Source organism: Drosophila melanogaster, chromosome 3R (genome assembly GCF_000001215.4).
Source record: "Drosophila melanogaster chromosome 3R".
Lineage (NCBI taxonomy): Eukaryota > Metazoa > Arthropoda > Insecta > Diptera > Drosophilidae > Drosophila > Drosophila melanogaster.
Window position 1 is genome coordinate 22,613,657 of NT_033777.3, and position 25,769 is coordinate 22,639,425.

A 25,769-nucleotide genomic window follows, 5' to 3' on the forward strand; every position below is an offset into this window, starting at 1 on the left:
AGAGACAGCTGTTAGCGCCACTTATCGATAACTATAAAAAATAAACAGCTGATAAAAGTGGTTAAATTTGGCAGTTTGGTTCCATTTTTATTCATTTATTAATGAAAATGCTGAAATATGCATGGCAAAGCGGTCCAAAACAAAGCAACAGGTGGCTATGGCATCTTTCCAATCAAATCTGGAAGCGTAGCTATAGCAGCAAGATCAGGAACATAGGCATTCTGGCGCATATCGATGCAGGTGAGTAGGAGCACTGCAAATTTAAATACTACTTAACATTACTTTGTCAATGAATCTGTTTCAGGCAAAACAACGACAACGGAACGCATGCTGTTCTATGCGGGCAAGACCAGAGCTTTGGGTGAAGTGCATCGCGGCAACACGGTCACTGATTACCTAACCCAGGAGCGCGAACGGGGCATAACGATCTGCAGCTCGGCAGTAACATTTTCGTGGAATGATCACCGGTAGGAGTTTCGTTTGCTACTTCGCTTACCCGTAACTCCTGACACCATTTAATCCAGCATCAACCTATTGGACACACCCGGACACATTGACTTTACCATGGAGGTTGAGCAATCTCTGTATGCCGTGGATGGTGTGGTCGTTGTTCTGGATGGCACAGCTGGCGTGGAGGCCCAAACGGTCACCGTGTGGTCGCAGGCGGACAAGCACAAATTGCCACGTCTCATATTCGTCAACAAGATGGATCGTCCTGATGCGGACTTTGAAAAGTGCGTTAGCGATCTGAAGGATAAGCTAGAAACGCAGCCCGTTTGCCTACAGTACCCCGTGAAAAACGAAGATGGGGTTTTAGGTAAGCTCTGTCTACACTCTTTTGAAAGCTTATCTAAGCTCCGCCAATTTTAGCCATCAATGACGTGATCACCCTGGAGCGACTAAGCTGGCAGCAAAAGGACTTGGGCCGCAGTTACAGAAATGTAAAACTGGAGCCCTCTGATGATTTGCGCCTGCTGCAGGAAAAACGGAATGAACTGATTGATCAACTGTCGGGACTAGATGACGAATTGGCCGATGTGGTTATCAGCACAGAAAGCTTTGACAATGTGGACAATGCATTGATCGAAAGAGCTCTTCGACGGGCAACCACCCAGCAGAAGGTAGTGCCCGTATTGCTGGGCTCCGCCTACAAAAATGTGGGCATACAGCGTTTAATGGACGCTGTCAATGCTTACCTGCCTGCCCCCGAGGAACGAAACCAAATCTACGACTGCTTTGGGTGAGTACTTATTCGAGAAAAAGTAAATGTTTCATATTAAGTTGAAGTGGTTAACAGAACAGAAGTGGCTGGCAAGGTGTTCAAAATTGTACACGATAAGCAACGTGGTCCATTAACCCTAGTTAGGATTTTGAGAGGCGAAATAAAACGAGGCATGCGTCTGATATCCGCTCGCGGACAGGCTGAAGTTGTGTCTAAGCTGTATGAGCCATTGGCCGACGAATACCGAGAGGTGAGCGCTGTGCAGTCGGGCGATGTGGTAATATGTGCAGGTCTGAAGGTAAGCTGCACCCAATATAGATAATTAAACAAGATTAAATACCATTTTTTAGTCCACGGTGACAGGAGATTTGCTGACCTCAAGTCAGTCTGCGCTGAAGAATGCACAAAAGCGATATAAACAAAGCCTGGGCAATACTGCGGCCAAAGTCGAGGAAGATGACGAATTGGATGAGTCAGACGAGCTGTTTGCTATTGACCCGCAAATACCAGATGCCGTGTACTTCTGTTCGATCGAGCCTCCCAGTGTATCCTCGCAAACGGCCATGGAGCAGGCACTTAAACAGCTGCAACGGGAGGATCCTAGTCTGCGTGTGAGCTACGATTCAGTTACTGGACAGACAGTACTCGGTGGCATGGGCGAGTTGCACATGGACATCATCAAGTCGCGCATCCTGAGCGAGTACAAAATCGACGTTGACCTTGGTCCTCTACAAATTGCGTACAAGGAGACAATTGAAGCACCTGCGTTAACCACGCTAAGTGTGGAAAAGGAAATAGCCGGCAGCAAGCAGAGCGTCAGTATAACACTGGAGGTTGTCAAGAATCAAGCCGAGTTGTTCAGGTGATTTGGAATACTATGAAATTTCTACGAAATCAAACTTAAATGTGTTTTTCCACAAAAGTTTAGATAAGTCACCAGATAACCTGCCAAATCTCAACACATTGCGTCCACGAATTCTTCAAGTTCTGCGGAAGGGCTCCATCAGCGCTCTAGAGCGAGGACCTCGCGTTGGTGGGCAGGTTGTGGAGACTCAGATTCGTCTGCATAACGCAACTATTGGACGCGGCACTGCTGATTCTTTTGTCATGGCCACTGCAGCTCAGTGTGTGCAAAAGGTAACTAAGATCGTATTATTTCTTGCAACTCGTTTACATTTTGTATATAAACTCACAGCTACTGAGCACGAGTGGCACCAGGCTGTTGGAACCCATTATGGCCCTTCAAATTGTGGCGCCTAGCGAACGTATTTCCGGAATTATGGCGGATCTTTCACGGCGACGAGCCCTGATTAACGATGTCTTACCCAAAGGCGAAAGAAATAAGGTAACCACTGGTTAAGTTTATAACTTTGAAAGACATTAAAAGGTATTTTTTTAGATGATTCTGGTGAATGCTCCTTTGGCAGAACTCTCCGGCTACTCGAGTGCCCTACGCACGATAAGTTCCGGCACAGCCAGCATGACGATGCAACCGTGTGGCTTCTCTTCAATGAATTCCGTGGACGAATCGCTGGCGGAGCGCAGAGCACAGGGCCTTGAATAATTTTAGTCGACTAAGAGAACTGTTAACTAATTGTAGTCTAGTAGGCAGTTAACAACTGGCCCGACTGACAGACAAATATGTAAATTTTTACGTGCCTAGCAATAGATTATTTTGTGATCCAATACATGTCGGACCCATACATATTCTGTTGATCACTTTCCGAACCGACCCTCAACCCTCATTTTTAAATAGTGTTGTAAATTCGCATGATAGATTAGTTGTTTTTGTGTTAAGCACTAGGCGAATTCATGGCGTTCTCCACACAAAAAGAGTTCTTTCACGTACCCTTCAACAATGAGACATACGAATTTGAGTGTGTCGATGCGTGTGTTAAACTTAAGAGGTATCCATCCACAGTTGACGACAGATCATGGTCAGCAAACGAAGATATGAAGTCACAGTTCGTGGCTGACCTGGTGGCCTGCAACTCACCGATAAAGAAGGACCGTGGTGCCGAGCCTACCGCTAGATCTGCTCCATTGGGTCCTGAGGATGAGTACGGCAGTAATTTAGTGGTGGGCGACAGTTTAATAAATGCCGCGGACGACACAATTGGTCGCATGCAGGATCTGATGATCAAGAATAATATTCTAAAGAAGAAACTGGCCGATTCTGATGATAAATTGAGGACAGCCAACCAGGAGACCGCCGAGATCAAGCGGATTATGGACCAGCGCTATGACCCCGACAAGAGCAAGGCTCTAAAAAAGAAAATCAAGCAACTGGCCGATGACAACAAGATAACTCCGCAGGACGAGAAGGAACTGAACGGTCTGCAGGCGGCCATTGACGACATGAACAAGGCACACGACATCCTGGAGGCTGAAAATGCCAATCTAAAGCGGCTGCTCGAAAAACAATCGAAGCGCTGCAAGATGGATAGCATTAAAGTCGATCCGGAAAAGAGCAACGATATACCCTACCTGCAGAAGAAGATCGACGACTTGGGTAAGGAGGTGGCGCTACTGCGTGAGTTCGAGGACGAAGTCATGAAGCGTTGCGCCAAAAAGTGCGGTGCTGAAGGTGGTGGTGGTGGTGGAGGTGGCAATGCTGGTCGTGCCGCTAGGGGTCCTCCTGGAAAGGGCAGTTTCTCGCCGGACAAGGATGCCGAGAACATCAAAAAGATTCTAGCCGATCGTGATGCGCTGCGAAAGAAGTGTAAGGAACTGGAGGAGCTCGGCGACAAAGTCAATCAACTGGAGGAGAAGGCCAATGAGGCGGAGTGTCTGACATGCAACCTGGAGGAAAATCTACGGAAACAGTGCCGATGCATGGAGCAAATGCAGTGTGAAATGCGAGATATGCAGAACTACTACGAAAACGAGGTAGACAAGGCTAGGGGCAATGAGGAAATCCTTAAGGTACGTTATTCAGCACCTATATGCTGAGTAAGTGTTAGTAATGTGGACTCCTTACCTTCTCCCATCCCAGTGCCGTTGTAATCAGATGAAGCAGGAACTGGTGGCAGCCAAATGTGCCGTCCAGCGGGCCCAGTGTCAACAAATGGAGATCGATGTGCTGCGAAACGAGCTGCGAAAACGGGACACTGCCCTCAACGCATACGATTGCCAGTTCCAGCAGATTATGGTAATTATTGTCGCGGAGCTGCGGGAATATTCTATTTAAATATTTGACTTCCAGATGAAGGCCAAGATGTTCAAGGCCGCCGGTTACCGCTTCCTTGACGACTTGCCTCCCGACTGCAGCGAAAGTTGCGTGGATGGCCCTGGTGAAGAGGAAGAGGGAAATTGAAGCACCCAGAAGGCATATCTCATCTATTGTTCAGATTTTTTCAAAATTCAAGCAGCTATCTATCAAAATCTATAGTTTTATAAAATTAAACCATTACTTCAAGCGTATTTTCAAATTCGTTTACTAATTTTCTATTAAACTATTAATAGTGTTATCTACTACCCCTTGTTTCAATATAGGAAAGTAACGAACTATTCTTTTTCAAAATTCAAAACATATAGCTAATCGGTTTTGGGTTGTTTACCTACCCAAACTTATCGAATGTGTTATCGGTGTAATCACGTTTGCCAGCTGGTCGCGTTAGTGTGTTTCCGTTGATTCTTCCAAAGTTTGTTATTGCGGAGTTTCCTATTTATATAATAGAAATAAAATACAATGGAGAAGCTAGCGTCGGCCAAAACGTGTCTTAAACTGCTGCAGGTGCATGGACAGATAGGTGGCCCACCGAAGACAGTTCAATTAACATTGCCTTCATTGTATATCCCAGGTTATGCCCGGCGTGCAGCAGGCGGCCCTTCTTCCTGGTGGTGGCCTGGGCGTGCTCGCTTCTCCTCTTCAGAATCTGATCCAGATGCAGCAGGTGCGCCACCGACAAACCAAGCACTGGAAGCCCGAGTTCAAGCGCCTTCGTAAGCTCAAGTTCGTAAAGATGGATCTGCCCAATCTGCGCGAGAAACAGGAGGATATCACCAAGGAGGAGATGCGCAGCCGGATGAAGGAGCGAGGTGTCTTGCCGCCCCGTCCCTGGATGGAGCGCCCTTTCCACATAAGCTGCACGGGCGGCATCTTCGAGGCTTATGTCCCTCCTGAAGGCGACGGCAAGAAGTCGATCATTTCAACATCGGGTGCCAAGCAGAAGTTGGAGTTCCTGGAGAAGAAGTCCAAGAGCCTGATGGCCGTGCGCAAGATTCGTTCCTACGACGAAAACTTCAGCTCCGATGATTTCGGCGCCGAGGCCCAGGATATTTACATCCAGGCGCACACTCACATGGCTGCCAAGGACAAGTACAAGATCCGCGAGTTCGTCAGCGAACGCTGTTATCCGGAGATGATGCACAACGTCAAGGACAAGACCATTCGCTGGAAGTTTCTACAGTCGCTGGAACCACCACGCGTTGTCCATGCCCGCGTGACGGAGGTGATCACCAAGGAAAACCAGTTCGCTCAAGTCACCGTGCGCTTCCACAGCCAACAGATGTTAGCCATCTACGACCGCTTCGGCCGCCTGATGCACGGCAGCGAGATCATCACCAAGGACGTGCTGGAATATGTGGTGTTTGAGAAGCACATTTCGAACGAGTATGGCAAATGGCGACTGCACGACAAGATCATCCCCGACTGGTTGCCGGCCAAGCAGCCCGCTCCCATTACCTATCGTCTCATCGAGGATGCAGAGGAGCCACCCAAGGAACTGAGTGCCGGGGATGCCGAGGTGAAACAGGTGGACTCAGTTGGCGAACAATCCAAGGAGCAACTGCCACTGGCAACACCGGTGGAGAGCCATACCAAGCCGTCCCTGGCCATTTGATTGTACTTTTTGTGGGCCGCCTGGCGGCTCAGAAGAATGCGTGTTAACATTGCCTAATGATTTTTGAGTCGCCATTTGGTTAAATTATAATTTTTAAAACTGTTATTGTTTTTCTTTATTTTATGAATTCTTTGCCTCTTTGAACCGAAAATGGGAAAGGATGAAATTTGAAACTTATGGGGTTGTATTTTCTATTTATTTAATTTCATCGCTAAATTTTGTTTATAATTTTTCTTCTTTTTTCCACCCTCTAAGATGAATGGAAAATGTAGACTCAATTTTCTTGTAAACCACCTTAGGTAGGTAAGCCACCTAGGAACATATATTATTCAATAATACGTATACTTATTACTTTTGATATATTTATTCAAAATGTAGTAAAGCTAATGCTTATTGTTGCTAGTTATTATAAATACAGGCGATCACTCAGTAGATAACATACAAAAGCTCGTCATGGATTGTTTGGACATTTAGAGAATAGGGAATAGGATATAAAGTATCAATAAATAGTGCACATATATATACAAGCAAGATCAGTAAAGCCATTTCAAGTACGTGGGCGCACTTATATCACACAAAGCTGCTGCTGGGCTCGTCGAGGTATGCACACCGCGAGCCCGCCTCCTCCAGAGACTTTCGTCCCAGATCCAGTGGTATTTTGCTCGCAAACGTTCCAGGTTTGGAGGCTTCTTTGGGTGATGTTGGCACCTGTTTGCTGGGGGAGTACTTGTTGCAATAGTTGCCCGTCGGCTGAGCCACGCCCCAATTGGAAGGCTTGATGGGCAGCACCTTTGGCTTTGGCGGCAGCGGTGGCGGCGCTTTTGCGAATTCCGTTTGATCCTGCGTCGCGGCAGGCAAGTCAGTCTCTGGCTCCTGATCCACCTTCATGGGCGACACCGGCTGTTGGCTACGTGTGATGGAGAGACGTGGCGCCGGCTGTGGAATTTCGGTGGGCGTGGCGGGTACCTTGCTCACGGGACTCAAGCTGGCGCGCACCTTGCGCAGCTTTGATACAGCTGCGCTGAGATTCTCCTTGTTTTTCAGAAAATCAGGCAAGTCGAAGTTGATTTCGGTGCCACGCTGATCCTCCAGTCGTGCCAGCTGTGCTCGCTTTAGGCCCTCGAGTAGTTCATCTGTAAATTGGATAAGTAATTAAGTTAGTTTGGCATTCTTTGGGTGAGGCACGTCAAGGCTACCCACCTTGGTGCTCGGCTACTCGCTCCGTCACCTGCAGCTTCACACCCGCTTTTAGCTTGGCTATAATTGGCTTCTTGGGATCCGCGACTGCTTGAGTTGTCGCTGCCTCCTCGGATTGTTGGCTGCTGCTAGTGGACTTCTTCTTGAGCTTAGGTAGCTTGCTAGCCGGAATGTTGCCGCCATCGCGCTGCTGACGCCGCATGCGTTCAAAGAGCGATGATGTCTCCGAGGGCGCCTCGTTGGACTTCATGGAGCACAGATCGACAGGCCGCGACTTCTCGCTGGCCGCTGCATCAGCCTTGCTGGCCAGCAGCTCGTTGAACACCTTGTTCGTTAGCTCATCCAAATGACCCTGCGGCAGTGGCTTCATAGGTTTGCTTTGCTTCGGCGGCATGCTACTGCCGCCGCCTACCTGAAAATCCGAATTCACCATCACGATGCGCAGTCGCTGGCCATCGGCCATGGTAACCGGCTGATTGAGGTCGATTGGCACTTGAGTATCCCTCATGATCACCTGCACCTGCTCCATCTTGTAGTTGTACTTGCTGAGTATTGGTCGGATCACCTCGTGCAGTTGCTTCTTGGGTTTACTCTTCACCGAGATCACCTTCGGATCGGGCAGGTCCAGCTTGAAAGCCACACGGCGCTCGATTACCACCTCCTTACCGGCCAGGATTTGCGATGGCTGCTGCACATCGATCGACTTGGTGCTGCCCTGGAACACTATGTCATAGTAGGGATACACGAGGTTCCTCTTTTCCAGCAAACGTTCGACCAGTTCTCCCACTGTTTCTCCAGGTCTTGTCTGCACTATGGTGGTGGCTCCATCGGTGAGGATCACCCGGCACAACGAATACACGCTCTCCGTACTGGCTCCTTGTCCGCCAGTGGCTGTGCCCGCATCAAACGAGGACAAAGATGACCTAGAGCTGTGCAGATCGCTCAAGGAATTCTGTCCGCAGACAAGTTTGAGTGAGGCACTGGTGAGCGGGGCATTTTGTGGTACTGGTGGCGCCGGCATCAGCGCGTGCTGCATGTCAGCCATTATCTCGGTGCGGTCGCGGGACTTACTCCGCGTCTTTCGGTGCCAGGGAAGCAGACTTTTCCGTCTTCTATCCTCAGCATTGCTAGCCGATTTTTTGAGCTGTTGGATTACAAGTTCGTCTTAGTAAGGAATGGAATTATACATGCTTCAATTACTCACCTTGGAGAAGGCACCTAAGTGAAAATTTGTCTTCAGCAGCTCGTCTAGATCCAATCCGCTGTAAGGCAGTGGCTGGTTCTTCTGCTCCGCCTCCACGCAGCTTTTGTACAAGTCCGAACGAATGAAACGCTGATAGCTATCAAACTTCATCAGGCTGAAAATCTGCTTCTGTGCCGGCGCAAAGATGTCCGGAGCGGCATCGGCCAGCTTCTCCTCCGTAAGGCTGCGTGCCTGCGAGTCCACATTGACGGGATCACTGCTGTTGTTGGCCAAATGCTTGGCAAAGATCTCGCGAGCCTGAGCCACTCGATCCGCCTCAGATTCCAGCAGACGATAACGTTCGCAGGCGGTCCAGAAGTATATGTTCTCCGCGGAGAACTCCTTCTTGAGAAACTCCGAGAACGTCTGCATGCCAGCGGCATCCTGTAGCATCCGTTCAAAGGAGCCGGCCCAACTGCTGGGACAGCCGTGGTCTTGAGCCGCACCCTCTGCAGCAACGGACGCGGTAATGGCGGAGGGCGGTGCAGGCGTGGTCAGTACCTTGGGCACCTGCAGCAGACTGAGCTGGTGCTGGCTGCGCGATGACTTCAGATCCGAGTCCAGCATTAGCGTCTTGATGTACATATCGTTGTCGGAGGCGTTCATCGAGGCAGTGCGTCTTACGGGCGACGACTGTCCTAGCTGCTGCTGCTCTTTGGCCACCTTGTCGGAACGGGGAGTGCGGAAGGAAGACTGTCCCCAGGCTCGGCGGAAGGGCGAGGCATTGGCGGGCAGAGCGCGGTTCTGAAAGAGTCACAAAAAGATGAGGAATTATAGCGAGGTGTAATGATAGACTTAAACTGATAAACTAGACTTAAACTTTTTATTTTGTATTGCAATCTACTGATATTAGAATGGATCTTTTCAGAATGTCAGCTATGTCAGCTCTTTGTGCCTTTTAGTCCATTTGTTTGTTTATTAGATGAAATGTGGGCAGTCTGTAGATAGAAAATAGTATATTCATGCAACCCTTTAGTTTTCAATTAAACTTGTAGCAAGGAAGTACAAAGAAGACATCGATTCATGGCCCATTCACAAGTACAAATTGCGGGCATCCAGAGGAGACTATCATTATCATGGTCAGACGGGCACGATAAACTTTTGAACTCCTCAAATCAACTCATAAATTTGTTTGTGTGACGCATCGTGGGTCTGGTGCCCCTTCGAAAACTATCTTTTCCAATTGTGTATGTTAAGACATTCTGGAGTGGTTCCATGCGAGTTGCTTCGAGTCGGGTTCCCCTATGCTGCTGCTGCTGCTGCTGCTGCTGCTGATGATGATGATGATGATGATGATGGTGGTATGGTGCCCATTCCATCTACTTACTGCACTTGGAGCGCTACGATAATCGCTGCTCAAGCAGACAGACCGGGAATATCTAGTCGCCGCATAGTGGTCATTGTATTTGTGCATTTCCCACCGACTTTTCGTTTAACGACAGCTTTTGTGCGCCATCCCCTTATGGCGAGAGATTAATGAATTCCACTCCTAAACCCATCATTCTATTCAGATCTCGAGTTTCGCAGAAACCATAACTCACTCCCAGCTAAACTCAAAAAAAAAGTATACATGCAACGCAACATTTGTTTTGTCCACTAACGCTGATTGTTAAAGATAAAAGAGAAATTTTCAACATTTCCGGTTGGTTTCAATTTTGCTCTCTCACAGTTCGATCTTAAAAGGGGGAAAGCAATTGTTGTTCATTTTTGTTCATTAATAGAAACCAATTTGTATCGAGATGGGCAAGCTCGTTTATATAATTTGTAAATTGGTTCGACACACGCTACCAATTGTGCAGATTGAGATGGAATGGTTTATGTGTTGTCAAGAGAAAAACTCCTATCAATATTCATACGTATATTTTTACATACACGATATGCAATAAAGTGCAATTTCATCATCTGAGGAAACAATTCTTGTGACGTCATAACTCATATATGTATATGTACATATGTACATATATGTATATATACAATGCAGTAAAGATATGGCTTTATCGCTCTGCTAAGAAGGCGCTTTAAAGTATATGGGTCAAAACTCAAAAAACAGCACTTAAAACTACTTAAGCTGCACTTGAATTTGGTTTTGTTTTTGTTTTTTTTTTTCTTGAAACGGGGCCTGAAATTCCAGAAAACAAGCTGACAGATTCAGATTCAGCGGGCAAAAGCTCAGTGAGGAGCATAAATCAACGCTGATTGCCAAACAATAGGAGACTACTAAAAAGGAGGGGGGGGGGGGGGGTGGGTGGTTGTGTGGAGGCTTTGACGTCGCTAAGTAGGAAGTGAGCAATTTGCCAAAGAAAACAATTAAAATAAATAAACGACGGCTAATTCACAGATTGTCGACTTTGGGCTGCAAAATGCCAAATCGAATGGAAACAGAGACGAGGCAACCGAATTTAGCAACAGTGATTCGTGCAAGAATGGGCAGCAATTAGTGGTCGGACCCACTAAGAAATCCCACAGCAAATATACAAAATACACCGAAAGAAACACGAAAAAACACTTGCAATCTCCATTCCGTTCCGTTCACTGGGCAAAAAAAAAAAAAAAAAAAAGGGAGTGCGGGCCGGATCATATTGCTCCGCTTCAGTGGACACTGACTTGGACATTTTCCGGTGCCGCCATGGTGGGTACGTTCACATCCACATTCCCATTTACATGGCCATCCCTCTCTCTCTCGGGCTGTCTCCACATATTAAACTCATCATTAAACACTGAGAGAATTTTGCAATCAATATAATAACTAGTTACACCTCTAATTCAAACAAAACCATTGCTTGCTTTGTTATAATTAATGTGCTTTGCAAGACATTAGAGTGGCATAATAATTATATAAATGCATGCAATTTTCTCACAGTGCACTTATAGACTCGGTTCAACTCTCCAGCTTGGCTTCATCTTTATATCGCTCTCTCGAAAAACGAGTGCCAAGTCATTGAGCTGAGTTTGCATTTCAACGGCTGAAGACAAACAAAGTCCCACGAGTGAATTATCCGCAATGGCTTTCGGCTCGGGTTACCATACACTCTCCTCGTTGGTGGCTGGCCACAATATAATTTCTCTATACATATGCACACCCGATCCCATTCGCGATCGCCAACTGCAACAACCTGTCGCCTTCTGGGGTGGCACTTAATTAGCAGGGCGTCGGTAATTGGAGTCTGGAGAGCCATTGGATTAACCGCAACGGTCTGCTGGACATGATGGAAAATTGAGATCCATCGAAGAGTTTCTTTGGGGCTTAAAGCCATGCCGTAGTTCGCAATCTTGGAACTACAGACACAGACACTTGAGAATATCACGTAGTCTCGTTCGGGGAACCCACACACTCGTTGTATGTGGCACCCTAGCAGATGTTTCAAGCAAATATCACGCATATCGGTTCATTGGAAATACATTCGGGTAATAATAAACAGGGCGGGCAAATAAGTTATCACGTATGACGAACTGAGTTTTGGGGCTCCCTTTGAAAAAATCAAATATTTGACGATGTCTAGAAGTTCCCCGAAGTGTGCCAGAAATTCTGGGAATTTATGACAAATCATAAGTATTATTTGTACACATACAGCTGCGGTCAAATTAATGGCCCATCCAGATGTCATCAATAAATAGCACATTTTGGGATTGAATACGCGATATACGAATGTATGCGATATCTTTTGAAATATCATGGAAATATCGTATTTATTGAAAAAATTAATGGCTAAATGAACTAAGCTTTGAACTTTTATGAATGTTCTCTAAATTGCCACTAAAACAGGCCTTGTTTGAACTAACTTAATTGGTTATTTCGTGGCCTATGTGGTGGCCTTTAATCTAAAATATAAACATATCATTTATAAGTACATTGAAAATACTTATCCAAATTAGACTTAATAAGAGTACAAAAAGGTAAAGTGGAAATATATTTATGAACCCTATTGTATTCGAGAGTGTACTCCACACTCCCTATAGAGGCAACAATGAAAACGAATCTTATCTGGCGAAAGGCCTGCGTTTCAAAACAAAGCGAAAAGAGGGCGGATTGGGGGTGGCTCATGCGGAGAAAGAGGGGGAGAAAGAAGAAGAGGGATAGAGATAGAGACAGCGAGTCTCGTTAGAATTGCAAATGATCAACTAACCATAGGCGTTGATAAACCAGAACGAACCTTCGGATTCTCTGGATTTCTTAAGCTATTGCGGCTTTGCGGCTGAATTTCTTTAAAATTTTTGCGGTATTCCAGGTGACAAGGTGTGTGTGCTGGTGTGAGTGCGTGGGCAATACAATGGCAGAAAGCGAAAACGTGACGCTTTTGTCAATTGGCTTTTTCTATACTTTCGCACTGGAATTCACAACGCGGCACTGCACTGCACTCTTTGGACTTTATGTAATTGCTTTATTTCACTTCGAAGTACTTGTATCTTTCGGAAAAATGGAAGCCGCGCCGAGAGCCGCGAACCCGTCGATTCAAACGCAAAAGTATCTGTGAAGTTGTCGAGGTTTAACTGGCAGCAATGTTAAGTTTCGAGATTGCAGCAACAGAAATGTTACGAGCTGAATGTTAAGGAGAGTGCAGAGAGAGAGACTGAGTGACAGAGAAAATATTATTAATTAACATTAACTACCTCGATCGATAGGAAGTTATCTATAATTTTAAATAATTGTAAAGTAAAGTGCTAAGATAAAATTGCAAATCGTATATTTTAAATATCTTTTCAGCGAGAGAGAGAGAGAGAGAGAGCGCCAAAGAGAGTGATCTTTTGAACAGCTGCTTTAACAGTTTAGGGGAGGCAACAAAAACTGGATTTCGAAATTCGAATTCGACTGAGCGAGTGTGAGTATGTGTGCATGTGCGCTGCTTACTCATTTTCAATGGGAATGAGAATGCCTTTTGTTGTTTCTTTTAGTTTTTTTGGTGCCTGTTTCGTACGTTGCTCTTTGTTGTTAGTATTGTTATTGCTTTTGCCTATTTGCCTGACACCGGCTGCTGGAAATTGCTTTTGTTGTTTGCTTTGCTGCTTATGAATGAATCGCACACGCACATACAAATACAAGTTTGCACAGCTTGTTGTGGGTGTGCTCGCTCTCTGTCTGTTCCTCTCGCACGCCCCAAGTGACGCACATTTTTGTTGATTTTTCTTAATTAAATGTGGCTTTTTCAGCCTTTTGGCCAATTAATTAAGTTGCTTAGCGCATTTTCGTCGCATTTTACACGGCGTATATGTAATGCCCATTTAAGTATGCAATGCAAGGGGCTTAATGAGGCAAAAACATTTGTAGTTTTGCGAAACACATGCCGACGAGTAAATAAATTGCTCTAAAAATAGTCAAAGCACGCTGGCAAATAAATTAAGCGATCCGATCCCACCCCCTTCCACCATTCCATCCTTCCAGTGGTGTAAACAAAGAAAGTCCCAGACAACATTTGGAATAATTAAAATGCCAAGCAAAGGCAACTGGAATGCGGGCGGCCGCTGCTTTGTTGTTGTGCATTTGGTTGATAAATTAAGCAATTTGCAGATATACAAAAGTGTAGATCAACGAAGGAGGTGAGGAGGGCTCTGAAAAGAACGCGTGGAAGTCGACCCCCCATCAGCGTCCAATTTCCAGATCATGTGAGCACTGGAAAATTATTTTATTTTTCCTTTTCGCCGCGTGTGCGTTTTTTGTCTATAATTTCACAGTTATTTATGATTTGTTTAGCTAAAGGCCAGTGGGCAAAAAAATATAGGGAACTATAATTTCCCCCATTTTACGCACTTCGCACTGGTTTCCATCTGCGTTTTTGTGCGTAAATGAGCCAATTCCAGGCAATCCCATCTGTTCCGTTCCCAAATCCCCAATTGCAACAACAAACATCGTTTTACATTTGTGAATTACAGTGGAGCTTCTATAGGAACATTTTTCAATTTTACAGAAACTGATATTCATTTAAATTTTCAAAGAAACTAAGTTAATTTTGGATAGTTCTGGAAAGTTAGTTGCTGTCTTTTTCCATTGTCAATTGATTCCAATTTCCCAGTTACGGTAGGTTTGCCTGCATCGCTTTTTTGAACAATTGTGCACATTAAATTAAATATCCGGCATGCTGCTTGTTTTTCCTGCTTCTTTTTGTTTGCGTTAATTTTATGGAAGATAATGCGGGTCATATGCGTTCTGTTCAGAAAACTCCAGGCGGAAGATACATATACAATATGTATTTAAAATTTAAGTACAGGAATCGTACGGATATGTGAATGGAATTTTTACAATGCCCACAGACGGCGATTAACGACTACTTTTGTGCGGCCCAAAGTGTGGGCAATGCGATGGGAATATTTACTTAATTTCTTTATTGATCAATGGAAATGGTTTATATCGGCGTGGGCCACTTTCCCACTTGGCAACCGAGGATCCAAGTGATGACCCATGAGCACCATTGAAAAGTGAAATGCGGCACGCGACGCCCATGCAAATGTGATAATTAGAAAGTCATTATGGCTGGCAATCGTTGGCCATCTAATACCAATGGGTGACATCTTCGCTTGAGGTGATACATTGCATACACACATAGAAAAAGTACTTCCTAAAAGGGAAATCTAAGCAGTAAAAGTGAATCTAATCATTTCGAAACACGAACAATTCAGATTATTACCTGTATATTAAAAATTATCAAACGAACTATAATATAAAATCGCATCTACACATCTATTGATTCTACGTCTCGAATTCTCTTCCTAATTCCGAACCCTGAATTTGCGCAGAATTTAATGCTGATCGATTTGTGGCATTACAAACAGCTAATTTATATGGACCAATAAACTATTACTAAATGGCGTAATCCAATTTGGCGTACATCTAGAATGCAACGCAGGGTAAACACCACGAAGCTGACGAGTTCAAAGATCATTCGGGGATCATTCTTGGGCTGGGGTATTCGCTGGAAGCCAGGTGCCGCCATACGGACAACCATCAACGGATTTTACGGACACGCATTAATGGCCATTGATTGACGACGACTCGAGCGTAAATAAACAGCTTCCAGTGAAAAAATTATGAAGAGTTTTTGGCGTAAACAAATTTGGAACTAAAATCATATCGGAACGGAATCGAATCGAATCGAAACGAGGCGAATCACATTGGCGCCAGCTGGCGAAGTACACTCAACAAATTTTAGGGGGCATGTGTTTGAAAATATTTAAATCATATTTAGTTTTTCGTGAAATAAAAATGTATTTTAATTTTCATTTTAAATTTGTATTCTAAAATTTTTAATTATCTATTCAGTCTTGACCTACTACTTGCATTGCCGTCTTATTATTGACGCTTTAGATGATAGATTTTAATAATTTCGTAAATATTGTTGAGTGTACTCCCAGGCGCGATTAATCCCACTTGGGTTGTGAATGGAATCTAGAAGTGACTCACTCGCATGACGTTGGTGGTGTCGCGCAGCGGAGGCGGCTTGCTGAAGTCCATCTGCTGCACTGCATCCGGATCGCTGAGGGATCTGCGCAGCGTGGTCACCGATGCGCGCTTGGAGTGAAAGGAGCCGCGCAGGAAACGAGCAAATTCGCAGGCGGCATTCTTTCCCACACGACAAACTGCCCGTGGAGGCGTGACCTTGAAGCTGGGCAGGAGTGGAGCGTGCATCTCGAAGGAAGAGTCCGGAGAGAGATTGCGGCTATTGGAGCTGCCCGACTGTGAAGTGAGATTGGAGCTGGCCGAGCTGATGCCGTCGTCGTGCTCCTCCTCGTCCTCGGAGCTGGTGGGTACTTCTCCGCCAGATGCAGCCAGTGGACTACAGCCCAGTTGCTCCTCCACCCGATCCCTGGTCACTCTGATCAGCACTGGGGAATCGGCGCGATTATCCTCCATCTCTGGCTCACTGAGTTTTCGGTTGCCACTCCGTCTTTTGGTGGCCGAACTGAAGAACTGCAGCACGCGGGAGGCACTGCGGCAACTGCGTCGTTCCGCCTGGACACGTGCCATGGCCATGGGTGGTGGCATCAGGTCCTCTGCCTCTGCGCATTTCCTAGGCAATGGATTCACCAACACTTTCTCCTCCTGCACGGTCTCCGGTGCAATTGTTATTTGCGGTGAGGCACTGCGTCTGCCACTGGCACTTTGATAAAACTCCTTGGCCTTGCGGCATATGTATGGTGAGCTAATCTTGGACTTGACCTTCGGTGTGCTGGCCTGTCGCTCTTCGAAGTCCTGCACAAACCGGGTCAACTGTTCGCGATCCAGCTCCGTGAGGCAGCGATGCCTGACATGTTTGGGCGTGGAACCGGCCGAGGATCCAGGATGAATCCGCTTGATCTCGAAGCTGCTGTCAAAGGTGCCGGAATCATTCAGTTGGCTCAGCGACTGGACAAACCGTTCCACCATGCTGGCGATGGTTGGTTCCTGCTTGCTTGCGATGGGTATTCTGGAGCAAGTGCCTCGAGTGGTATTTGTATTGTTCATGACGCGCACTTGCCTAAATGGGTTCAATTCAATTTGATTATTACTTGCACTTTAAAAGCTTGTGGCAATTAAAAACGCAAAGTTTTCTTTTTGTGGGAAGGGAGATGGTACTCCCAAATTGTTTCGATTTTAGCCACGTTCACGCTGCTCGACTGTTCGCGTACGACTGAATTTCCCCGGCCAACTGGCCAGCCGCCAAAGGTAAACTTTTCACGCAAAGTGGGGAAAAGCTATGCAAATTTCGAGAACGTATGTACGTATCTCTCTGGGACGCCTGCGCCCTCGAGACCTCGTAGACGACATGCGGACTTCTTCAAATGGTTGAGTAAGCACTTTTTTTTGTTATGGACTCTCCACGCTGTTTACTGCTTTCTTCAGACGTGCGATTCGCATGTGGAATACCTAAAGACTGACGGAAATTGTCACTGGTCAATGTATGTATCTGACGACTGTGAATCGAGTGGATCCATTGGTGGGTGCGTCACCCATGTTGGCCCATAAGGAGATGCCAGTGGGTTTACGCAATCGAAGAGTGTGCGTTTATATAGACTTCGAACCATATAATCCAAACAAAAGTTATAAAGAACGAAAAATGTTTTTATTATATTTATCGCTCGAATATATAGAACACAACTTATGCGGCGCCCACAAAGAGCACTCTTTACGTGCCTTCCTCTATCAGGCATCTGGCAATGCTAACCTGACTAAAGTCAACAACAAATCTCCTTATCAATATTGGGGTATCAAAATAGCTTCGAAATTCTCGTGTAAACAGTTGAAAGAAAAGTGTGACTGCGCAATATGAGCCAAGAACTTAATAGCTCTGACCCAAATGGTTAAAAAAATATATGTTTATATGTATCAGCAAAGACACACGAGAATCGTGACCACTCATGGGCACTCTAATCTTTAGAAGTTCCTGAGGGAACACTTCGATTCCAGTTTCAAATGGATTCCAGAGCAATAATAAATGGTAATAAGGTGTTCTTAGAGCATTCCAGCTGTCGTATACAAGTGAATTTCGATTATTAATGCAATTAATACATATTTTCATGAATGAATAAGGGTTCTAATCTTGACTTGGGCTCTATCGCCTGACTTTGAAAGCCATCATATGTTCTTTATTCTATAGAAAAATAACGCGTGACTAACTGAATTCGAATGGATTTCCAGTGACGACAATAGATCAAAGTGATTTCGCGTACTGCGTCTCATTGTTCTCCCCACGAAATGTGACATCATTTGGAGCTGAGCGAGGAAATGTTTCGTGGAAATTCCGCAGGAATCACGGGCTGTGTAATAAATCTGCAAAGCTGTCTGGGGCTATTCCATTGAATAGGTCAGAATCGGAATATTGGCCCCCATCTGACTATTTTTCTTTTTTTTTTTTTGGCATTTAAGTGGAAGCAGAAGGCTGGCTGGCGGAGATCTGTTTGATTTTTCACTACTCGTATTCGATTTTTAAGTGGAATCATTTTTGGCGTGAAAGGCAAATACATAAATAAGGAATTCGTGGGCTGTTTTTAAACTGGGCGATGAATTTGCGATGAACAGTCGAGCGGCAGGCAATTAATTCTGAATAAAACTTTGCGTTTTTTTTTTTTATATTGCACACTTTGGTATTTGGGTAATTTAATTTTCCATTATATTTTAGGTTTCTTGAAGTGTTCGGAGAAAAGTTTATAAAAACATTAACGCACACCCACTGGCTATTAATTGTGGAAAAATGTCTTGGGGGAAATACCGCGCACAATCATAATTTTGAAGTCGCTAGCGATTTGCGCGCGTTTCGTAGGCGGCATAATGGTTTTTACGCGGTTTTTAGCTATGACGTCGATTGGGGATTTCATTTGTTTGATTACATAGCCACATATCAAGGCAATAAAATGGAATGTTTTCATGGCATATTAGTGTTTGCATTGGAATTCGCAGAGATTATGAATCGCAGAAAGTATTTCCATTTCTTTTTTTTTTTTGCTTTGTGTTTTCCCCCCTTAAGTTGTAAATTATTTAGCACATTCTATTTTGGGGTCCAAAAACACACAGAAAACAGGCCACAAACAAAAGTTCAATTGACTAGCTGTTTTTATTTATCCAGCCAATATTTGATGCCAGTGCGAGATTTTATTTTTGGCCGGCGATGAATGATTTATCAATAGGTTTTCGGGTCCAAGGTAATTAACAGATATCTCTTTAGAGTCTCATATATTTCAAAATGTGGTATTAAGTGATTAATAAAGTTGGAATTTCCGGTTGTGTTTTTTTATAAGTTATCAAATGCTGTTTACTTCGACGTACACTTTGCTATTGTGGGTGCCAGTTAATTGGCCCAGTTTACAATGTAATTTTAAACTTATTGACTCTTTTTAATTTGAGTTTTGGTTTTCACTTGTTAACCAAATGCGTTGTGATCGTATGAACTGCGCTCGTTGACTGACTCAGGGTTTCTGAACGATGTGCGACGTTTAGGTCGCTGTTAACCTGGCTCAAATGCGAAAGCAACAACAACAACATATTGCCCATGGCAGCAAGCAGGTGAAACAGCAACAACGCAGCTGTTTGCACGCCGCCAAGGGAGCGAGCGAGTGAAAGAGAGCGCATGCGCGCGCGTTTTTTTCAACGCGGGGCGGTTTACAAGCGGTTTCGTCCGCTTTCCCCGTTCTAGCTCTTTGTTGTTGCTGTTGTTGTTGTTCTCATGTCGATCGGTGGTTAGTCACATAAACCTGAGCATAGTAACTACCAACATCGGGGTGGAAATTGAGCAGCGGAGTCAGGTGTTTTCCACTTGCACTTGGCCGAATGCAATTTTATAGCGATTTTATACCCTGTAATTCGCATATTGATTGGATACCTTCGCCAAAGATGTGACTATGAAAACAAGTTATGTGTGCATAAGTTAGCAATGCCTAGCTATGCTAAAAGCATACTCTTAAAATTTGTACGATTAAAACTAAAATCGTAAGCTTATAATTATAATAATTAAAGGTTTACGACGTCATAAAAGCCGCCGTCCGCAGAAAGCGAATATTCCATATCGAGTGGAAACATTTCAGACTTATGACCAACAAATTTATGGCTTTTTAAAACAATATTTATTGTTATGCCTGGATTTTTCTATATATACATATTATGTATATATAAAGGTACTAAGTTACTTACACGCAGAAATGCGCTTAAAACAATATAAAATTCTAAAAAGTTTTTCTTCCATATAAGAATAAGATTATTCTATCTTTAGAGAATAGAGAATAACAACTATGAGCTTTCTTTTATAAGAGATTTACAAGTAATATCTTTTAAGCCAGTAGAGAGTATCTATCGATTGCCCTGTGGCACAGAACGTTCGGTTGAGTTTTTTCGGCCAACTGCTTTGGGTCAATTCAATTGGCAGGTTACGTGCCTGGAGCGCAAGGTGTTTATTAATAGCCGCAATTCGGCATCTTGCCATTTCTGACGTACGTACTTCGGACCGCTCTTATTTTCGCTGCTATCAAAATATTGGGGCACAAAAACAATAGCTCACACATACAGTCCGTCTATTGTTGGATCAGCCAAATAATATGCATTTTAAAAATAAACAATTTGTTTGTCATTTTCATTCCCGTTTGTGTGTTTGACCTTTGGCATTTGGTGTTGAGTGCCAGCCGCCAGTCAAGCTGATAAGACCACATGATCACATGCGAACAACTTTAGGCAATAATTTTGTAGCGAAAATTACACGACTGACGTATCTGATAGATACATTCGGCTGTCTAGCTCAGAGGTTTTCCATTCCCATAGCCGTCAGTTGGTAAATACGTTATGAATACGCTGTGCCTTGGTAATAGAACTCAAATTCAAAGGCCGAATCGTGGTTAATTGTGGCACAAAACGTTAAATAACCCAGCAGAATAGTATAGAAATCAACCTGCCAGATAGCCAAGAGTCAAGAGTTCACTTCCCATGACGATCCATCGGCCAGGAAGGAAGCAAAGTAACGTTCATTTAGCGGGTCACTCCGGCTCCTTTCCTTTTTCCCTTTCCTTTTTTGTATATCCTATAGCACGAGGGTTGTTTTCTTTTGCACCTGTGACGGCATGTGCCACTCCACCTTTTTCGTAGGAAAACCACACGGCTTACCGCCAAAATGCCGTCAGACCAGAGTCAACCTGTTGGAACACCCGGCCAACTTAGATATAAAACAAGTCCCCGATTGCGTGTCTATAATATGGCTTAAAAATAAGTCACAAAAGTGCACTTGACATGCTTGCTCATTAGTCGCCAGCTGGCTATCGTTCCCTCGAAATCTTTAGAACACAACTCTTAGTTAGCTTAGAAACAAACGAAATTAAATTAATTTATGTAATTTACGTCCATTAGCATTTCATATATGTACATGCATCACTGTTTTATCAGTTAGAGAAATGATGGATGAGTTTACTAAGTGCTGCATCAATATTTTCATATAGACATGTGTGATTTGATTATCTAAGTGCTAATATTTGAATGTTTCAGATCCCAGACTATATATGTATGTATAATATTCTTAATTTATGATAGTAGTTTTGAGCACTGTCTATTCAAGCAGAGCACACACACTCAAGGTAATAATAATTACCACCTTACCACCAGGTGTCACAGTTTTATGGAACGGCAAACAAAAAGAAACTTTGTTTGCTGATTGCGACCATGAGAAAAGAAATAGAGCATACTATATCAAAGGCGTAAGAACGTGCTGAAATGAGCAAACAAGCAGATTACTAATTCCAAACGATACATAGTGGTTTGCTTTAGTCACTTTTAAGGGGGATTGAAAATAGAGAATTTCGTTATGTAGAAGGGTGAATCGTACACAATTCCCAGCCAGGCATAAAACAAAGTAAATATGTTACCAGTAACGTCAAATTTATTCCACGAGCGATCTTAAACCTCTGCCTAATTACTGACTTATGCATAATAAGAGTTCGATCCCACTGTTTTTTTTTCTGAACTTTTTGAGAAGGGTGTATCATCGATCAAGTGGGCAGCGATAAGTGTGAGATATATCCACAAATCACATATTGTCAGCTTACCTCGATCTCCTTCTCCTCGGAGTACAGGCCACAAACGAGTTCTCGAAATGACATTTTTGCATCGAGCTGATCACTTTTGTTGTTTGCCTGTGCAAAACAATTGCACTTGCAATTTTTTTGTTTGTGTTTTTGTTCTTGCTTTATCGTAATGACAATTTATTTATATTTATTTCAGTCACAACTGCTGACGAAGCTCCTTGAACTGGCGTTGAACTTTTTATGGAGCAACTTTTTCACAGACGGTTATATTATTTATATTTTCATTTTAATATGCCCACATCGTGTACTATGTATTTAGTATAAAACAAATACACGAGGGAACAGCAACTGCACAGCGAGACGAAAGTGAAACCGCCGCAAACGGACGACCGAATCGCACAAAAATCGTACAAAAAAATCGCGTGTTGTCAAATCGAAAATCAAACTAAATTACGAGTACCCGATGTGAATTCTGTGGAGGATTGGGATGTGGGGGCCGATCGGAGGAGCGAAAAGGTCAGTCGACATCGACGCCATTAATTGCTTTAGATTGAATTAAGCTCGAGGCAGAGGAATCGACGGCGGAGGCAGCCGCTCGTGATGGAGCTCCACTGGTGATCGGCTTCAGTCGTGACCTACGCCCATGACGTCATTCGGCTCGGAGCACTTTATTTTTAGCCAGCGACTTCCGCCCTTATCAACCATGACGCGTTCGAATCCCCAAACCGTGATAATACCGATCGGAGCTGCAGTGTAACGGCCTGGACGTAAATAGTAACTAAAATCCGGCGATGTCCGTACCCGAATCGTAGATAACGGAACCGTGGCCACCTATTGCCAAAGCCCAACTGTGACTACCAAAACTCCGGGTAAGCGGACAAAGGAATGCCGATATATGGCCCACCAGACCACTAGAGAGAGAGAAAGAGCCCCTTATCTGTGGGCCCAGAGAGCAGGAGGAGCAGTGTGGGGCGATAAGCTCCGAGAACGCAGGTAACTTGGAGCGGCGTCCAGGTAAACAGATTTCTGCCCGCGCACAGGAGCGGTTCACATAAGCCGAGGGTTGTATGGGTTAGATTTGATATAAAATGCACTTATGATTATATTATAGGTATTCCCAATCATTTCAAAAACTTATGATACATGTAGGATAAACAAAAGGATATGCTCCACTTACCCCCAAATCAGGTTCACTGTTCGTAGCTTCTAAAAGGCAGTGGGAGGACGAGGAAGCGGACATGCTGGTCCGATCCTTGTGCGATTTGTGCAGATTCTGCAGGCTGGCCCACGTGTCCATGGTCTGATCCATACATGCACCACTGACCGACGACTGCACACTGTCGATGGCTTCGAAGCCCAGCGAATGACGCGAGCCAGGTTGACCAAATACCTGGGCACTCAGCTTGTGTGGCGTTGTTGGCGTCTCCAGAGCCAACGATCTGCGCATCTTGCGGGGCACACACGCTGGATGGGCAAACGTGTGGCCCTCATCGAGCGATGGAGCAGCCGAGTGCAGCGAAATGTCATCCATAGAGGCCACGGCAGCCAAAGTGCGCGGTGAATCGTCGACAAAAAGATTAAGGACATCATCACAGGAGCGGGTGGATGTGAGATTCGTGGCGGGACTTTGGATCAGATTGAAGCTGGCCAGGAGATTGGGTCGACGAAGCGAAGAGCTCGCTGGCGGCGATCTTAGCAGGGCGGAATGATCGGGCATGGCCCGCACAGTCAGTCGATTATCCGGTATTCCCACTATGCCCAGTGGACGAGCAGGAGCTGGATAAGTTGGTGGTCCTGCATGTGCCGCCGCCGCTGCTCCCGCTCCTGCAGCTAGGAAGTCCACAACCAGAATGCGATCCGAAATATTCGTACAATCGTTGTTGAAGCCAATGCCCGAATCCGAATTGGACGTGGTGGTGGAGATCTCGCTGTGGTTCGATGGCTGCGGCGAGTGGGCAGCTGCTACTGCTCCTCCAGCTGCGGCGGCTCCTGCACCCGCCTCATAGTCTGCCTGATGACTCCGACTTGCCGGTGGGAGAATCCGCATGGTATACATGCTGCGCACGAGATTCACCACATATTCCGAGTTGTTAGGGAACTCGAGACACAAATTCGAGATCGGATCCCGGGTGCACTGCAGGCGGAACTCGTGGGCCCGCTGCAAATGCTGTGCATGTTCGATCAGCTTGGTGTCGATGACGAAGACATGGCAGCTGTGCGAGATACTGATGTGACCAGCAGCTGCTGCGCTGCCAGCGCTCGGCTCGTACTCCTCCTCGATCTGTGTGTTGTGCACGGCGCTAGTGACCAGACCAAAGAATCGATTCTCGCTCTCCGACGAAGAGCTCACGAAGTTCAGCCTGGCCGAGGAGTAGGTGGCCAGCACTCCGCCGCTGGAACTCTGCAGGCTCAAGCTGTCCGGCGTGATGCACATCAGCACAATGGTGGGCTGTCGCTTCTCCTGTCTCAGTTTTCGAATGCAAGATCGAACTGTCTGCAGCTTGGAACTATGCGAGATCTGCTTGGGCATCTCGATGGTTCCCAGATAGCCAACAATAACACGGCACTCCAGTGCAGCACTGCCCACAGCTCGCACCATGGCACTTACATTGGCCACATCCGCTGCTTTGGATAGATTGGCTGTCAGAGGCGGATCCTCCAGAACGGGTTTTAATGTAGGGTGATCGGGTGATGACTTTGATTTGTGCGGTTCCACTGCCTCTGGTGGGTTTAGCTTCTTTTGTGGCGAGTTGCGCAATCTGTGCAGTTTGGCTTTGTGGTGTAGAAACCTGGGCTTGTGCCTCAAACTGGCTGCCAACAATTGACCCCTCAGCGTGGCATGGGCGTTCTCCTCATCCGAGCTGTCGGAATAATAATTCTCGGCGATCTGCATGCGAATACTGCCAAAGGAGTTGCCAATGAGCTGCACCACTGTTTCGTGTGGCAACTTGGAGACATTTAGACCGTTGACCGATATGAGGAAGTCACCGGAACGCAGGCCAGCTTGCTCGGCAGGTGAGCTGCTGATGATGCAAGACAGCCGACATGGTTGCTGCCCGGAAATGGTGAAACCGAAGCCATTGTAACCACGTCGCACTTCCACGGTGCGGATGCCATTGTAGTTGTAGTTGGCTCGCTTCTTGCGACGTCGCTGATGCTGCTGGCTGTTGGATCCCGAAGGCGTGGTTGAGGTGCTTATGGGGGCGGGCCCACTATTCGCAGCAGGTGATGCATCCTCCGCTGCAGCTGCTCCCGTTCCCACGGCTGTGGAGCCACTTGCTCCGGTTATGGGCAAAGGCGGATGATGGTGGTGCATGGCGCTTACTGTGTGGAGAAAACGAATGATGAGGAGTACTGGCCAATCTTAACCCACATCTGGACATTTGTACGCACCTTTCTCATGGATGGAAGCTGCAACCTGGATTTCTGGAAATGGAATGCGGTTTCTGTTGCGCCCCTTTTTGGATGATGCCCCCTCTCGCTCGCACCCGTGCGTCGCCTATGCCAACTATGTAATCAATGGCACACACACATGCGCACCAATGGCCAGGCGTATTTTGTTACACTTTTCTAGGCCTCTAATTAATTGATAACTAACTCTTCTTTGGGTGCTACCTCATATTCACGCGGTTAATAACATCGTTGTAACTTTATCAGGCATATTTGTAGCAATTAATTGTGTGTAAATCGGTAATTAAAATTATGTCTACAATGCGCAAGCGTAACTATGATTAGAGATGGAACACACTAAAATGTTTACTCGATACTATCGATATTACATACCTTTTGTGAAACATCGATC

The 25,769-nt window shown here is 45.4% G+C and overlaps 4 protein-coding genes, 1 long non-coding RNA gene and 1 other non-coding gene across 11 annotated transcripts; 5 read left to right on the top strand and 1 right to left on the bottom strand.

Moving 5' to 3' along the window:
- Positions 1–29: 29 nt before the first annotated feature.
- Positions 30–2,966, top strand: mRRF2 (mitochondrial ribosome recycling factor 2). Of its 2 annotated transcripts, none has more exons than NM_170028.3 (9): positions 30–240; positions 305–467; positions 525–817; positions 871–1,240; positions 1,298–1,520; positions 1,573–2,084; positions 2,146–2,359; positions 2,418–2,567; positions 2,622–2,966. In NM_170028.3, the coding sequence occupies exons 1-9, from the start codon at positions 108–110 to the stop codon at positions 2,784–2,786; spliced, it is 2,223 nt and encodes a 740-aa protein (NP_732771.2). In that variant the 5' UTR covers positions 30–107; the 3' UTR covers positions 2,787–2,966. The 2 variants fall into 2 exon arrangements, with proteins under 2 accessions (NP_732771.2, NP_001287468.1); NM_001300539.1 differs by having other exon boundaries at positions 2,151–2,359.
- Positions 2,855–4,644, top strand: CG31161 (uncharacterized protein). The gene is made up of 3 exons (NM_170029.2): positions 2,855–4,147; positions 4,218–4,373; positions 4,428–4,644. The coding sequence occupies exons 1-3, from the start codon at positions 3,035–3,037 to the stop codon at positions 4,536–4,538; spliced, it is 1,380 nt and encodes a 459-aa protein (NP_732772.2). The 5' UTR covers positions 2,855–3,034; the 3' UTR covers positions 4,539–4,644.
- A 191-nt stretch (positions 4,645–4,835) lies between these two features.
- mRpL45 (mitochondrial ribosomal protein L45) lies at positions 4,836–6,170 on the top strand. The gene is made up of 2 exons (NM_142815.4): positions 4,836–4,958; positions 5,026–6,170. The coding sequence occupies exons 1-2, from the start codon at positions 4,914–4,916 to the stop codon at positions 6,064–6,066; spliced, it is 1,086 nt and encodes a 361-aa protein (NP_651072.1). The 5' UTR covers positions 4,836–4,913; the 3' UTR covers positions 6,067–6,170.
- Positions 6,171–6,311: 141 nt separating this feature from the next.
- On the bottom strand, positions 6,312–25,731 carry loco (locomotion defects). Of its 5 annotated transcripts, none has more exons than NM_170030.2 (5): positions 25,361–25,731; positions 23,145–25,291; positions 8,468–9,250; positions 7,267–8,407; positions 6,312–7,199 (listed from the first exon to the last, which is right to left on the bottom strand). In NM_170030.2, the coding sequence occupies exons 2-5, from the start codon at positions 25,281–25,283 to the stop codon at positions 6,637–6,639; spliced, it is 4,626 nt and encodes a 1,541-aa protein (NP_732773.1). In that variant the 5' UTR covers positions 25,284–25,291; positions 25,361–25,731; the 3' UTR covers positions 6,312–6,636. The 5 variants fall into 5 exon arrangements, with proteins under 5 accessions (NP_732773.1, NP_732775.1, NP_001247241.1 ...); NM_170032.3 differs by lacking the exons at positions 23,145–25,291; positions 25,361–25,731 and adding exons at positions 15,897–16,950; positions 19,236–19,362; NM_001260312.2 differs by lacking the exons at positions 23,145–25,291; positions 25,361–25,731 and adding an exon at positions 12,658–12,978.
- Positions 15,141–15,643, top strand: lncRNA:CR43475 (long non-coding RNA:CR43475). The gene has a single exon (NR_048466.1). It is a non-coding gene; the product is annotated as a long non-coding RNA:CR43475 (long non-coding RNA).
- asRNA:CR43474 (antisense RNA:CR43474) lies at positions 15,919–17,015 on the top strand. Its single transcript, NR_048467.1, has one exon.
- Positions 25,732–25,769: the final 38 nt, after the last annotated feature.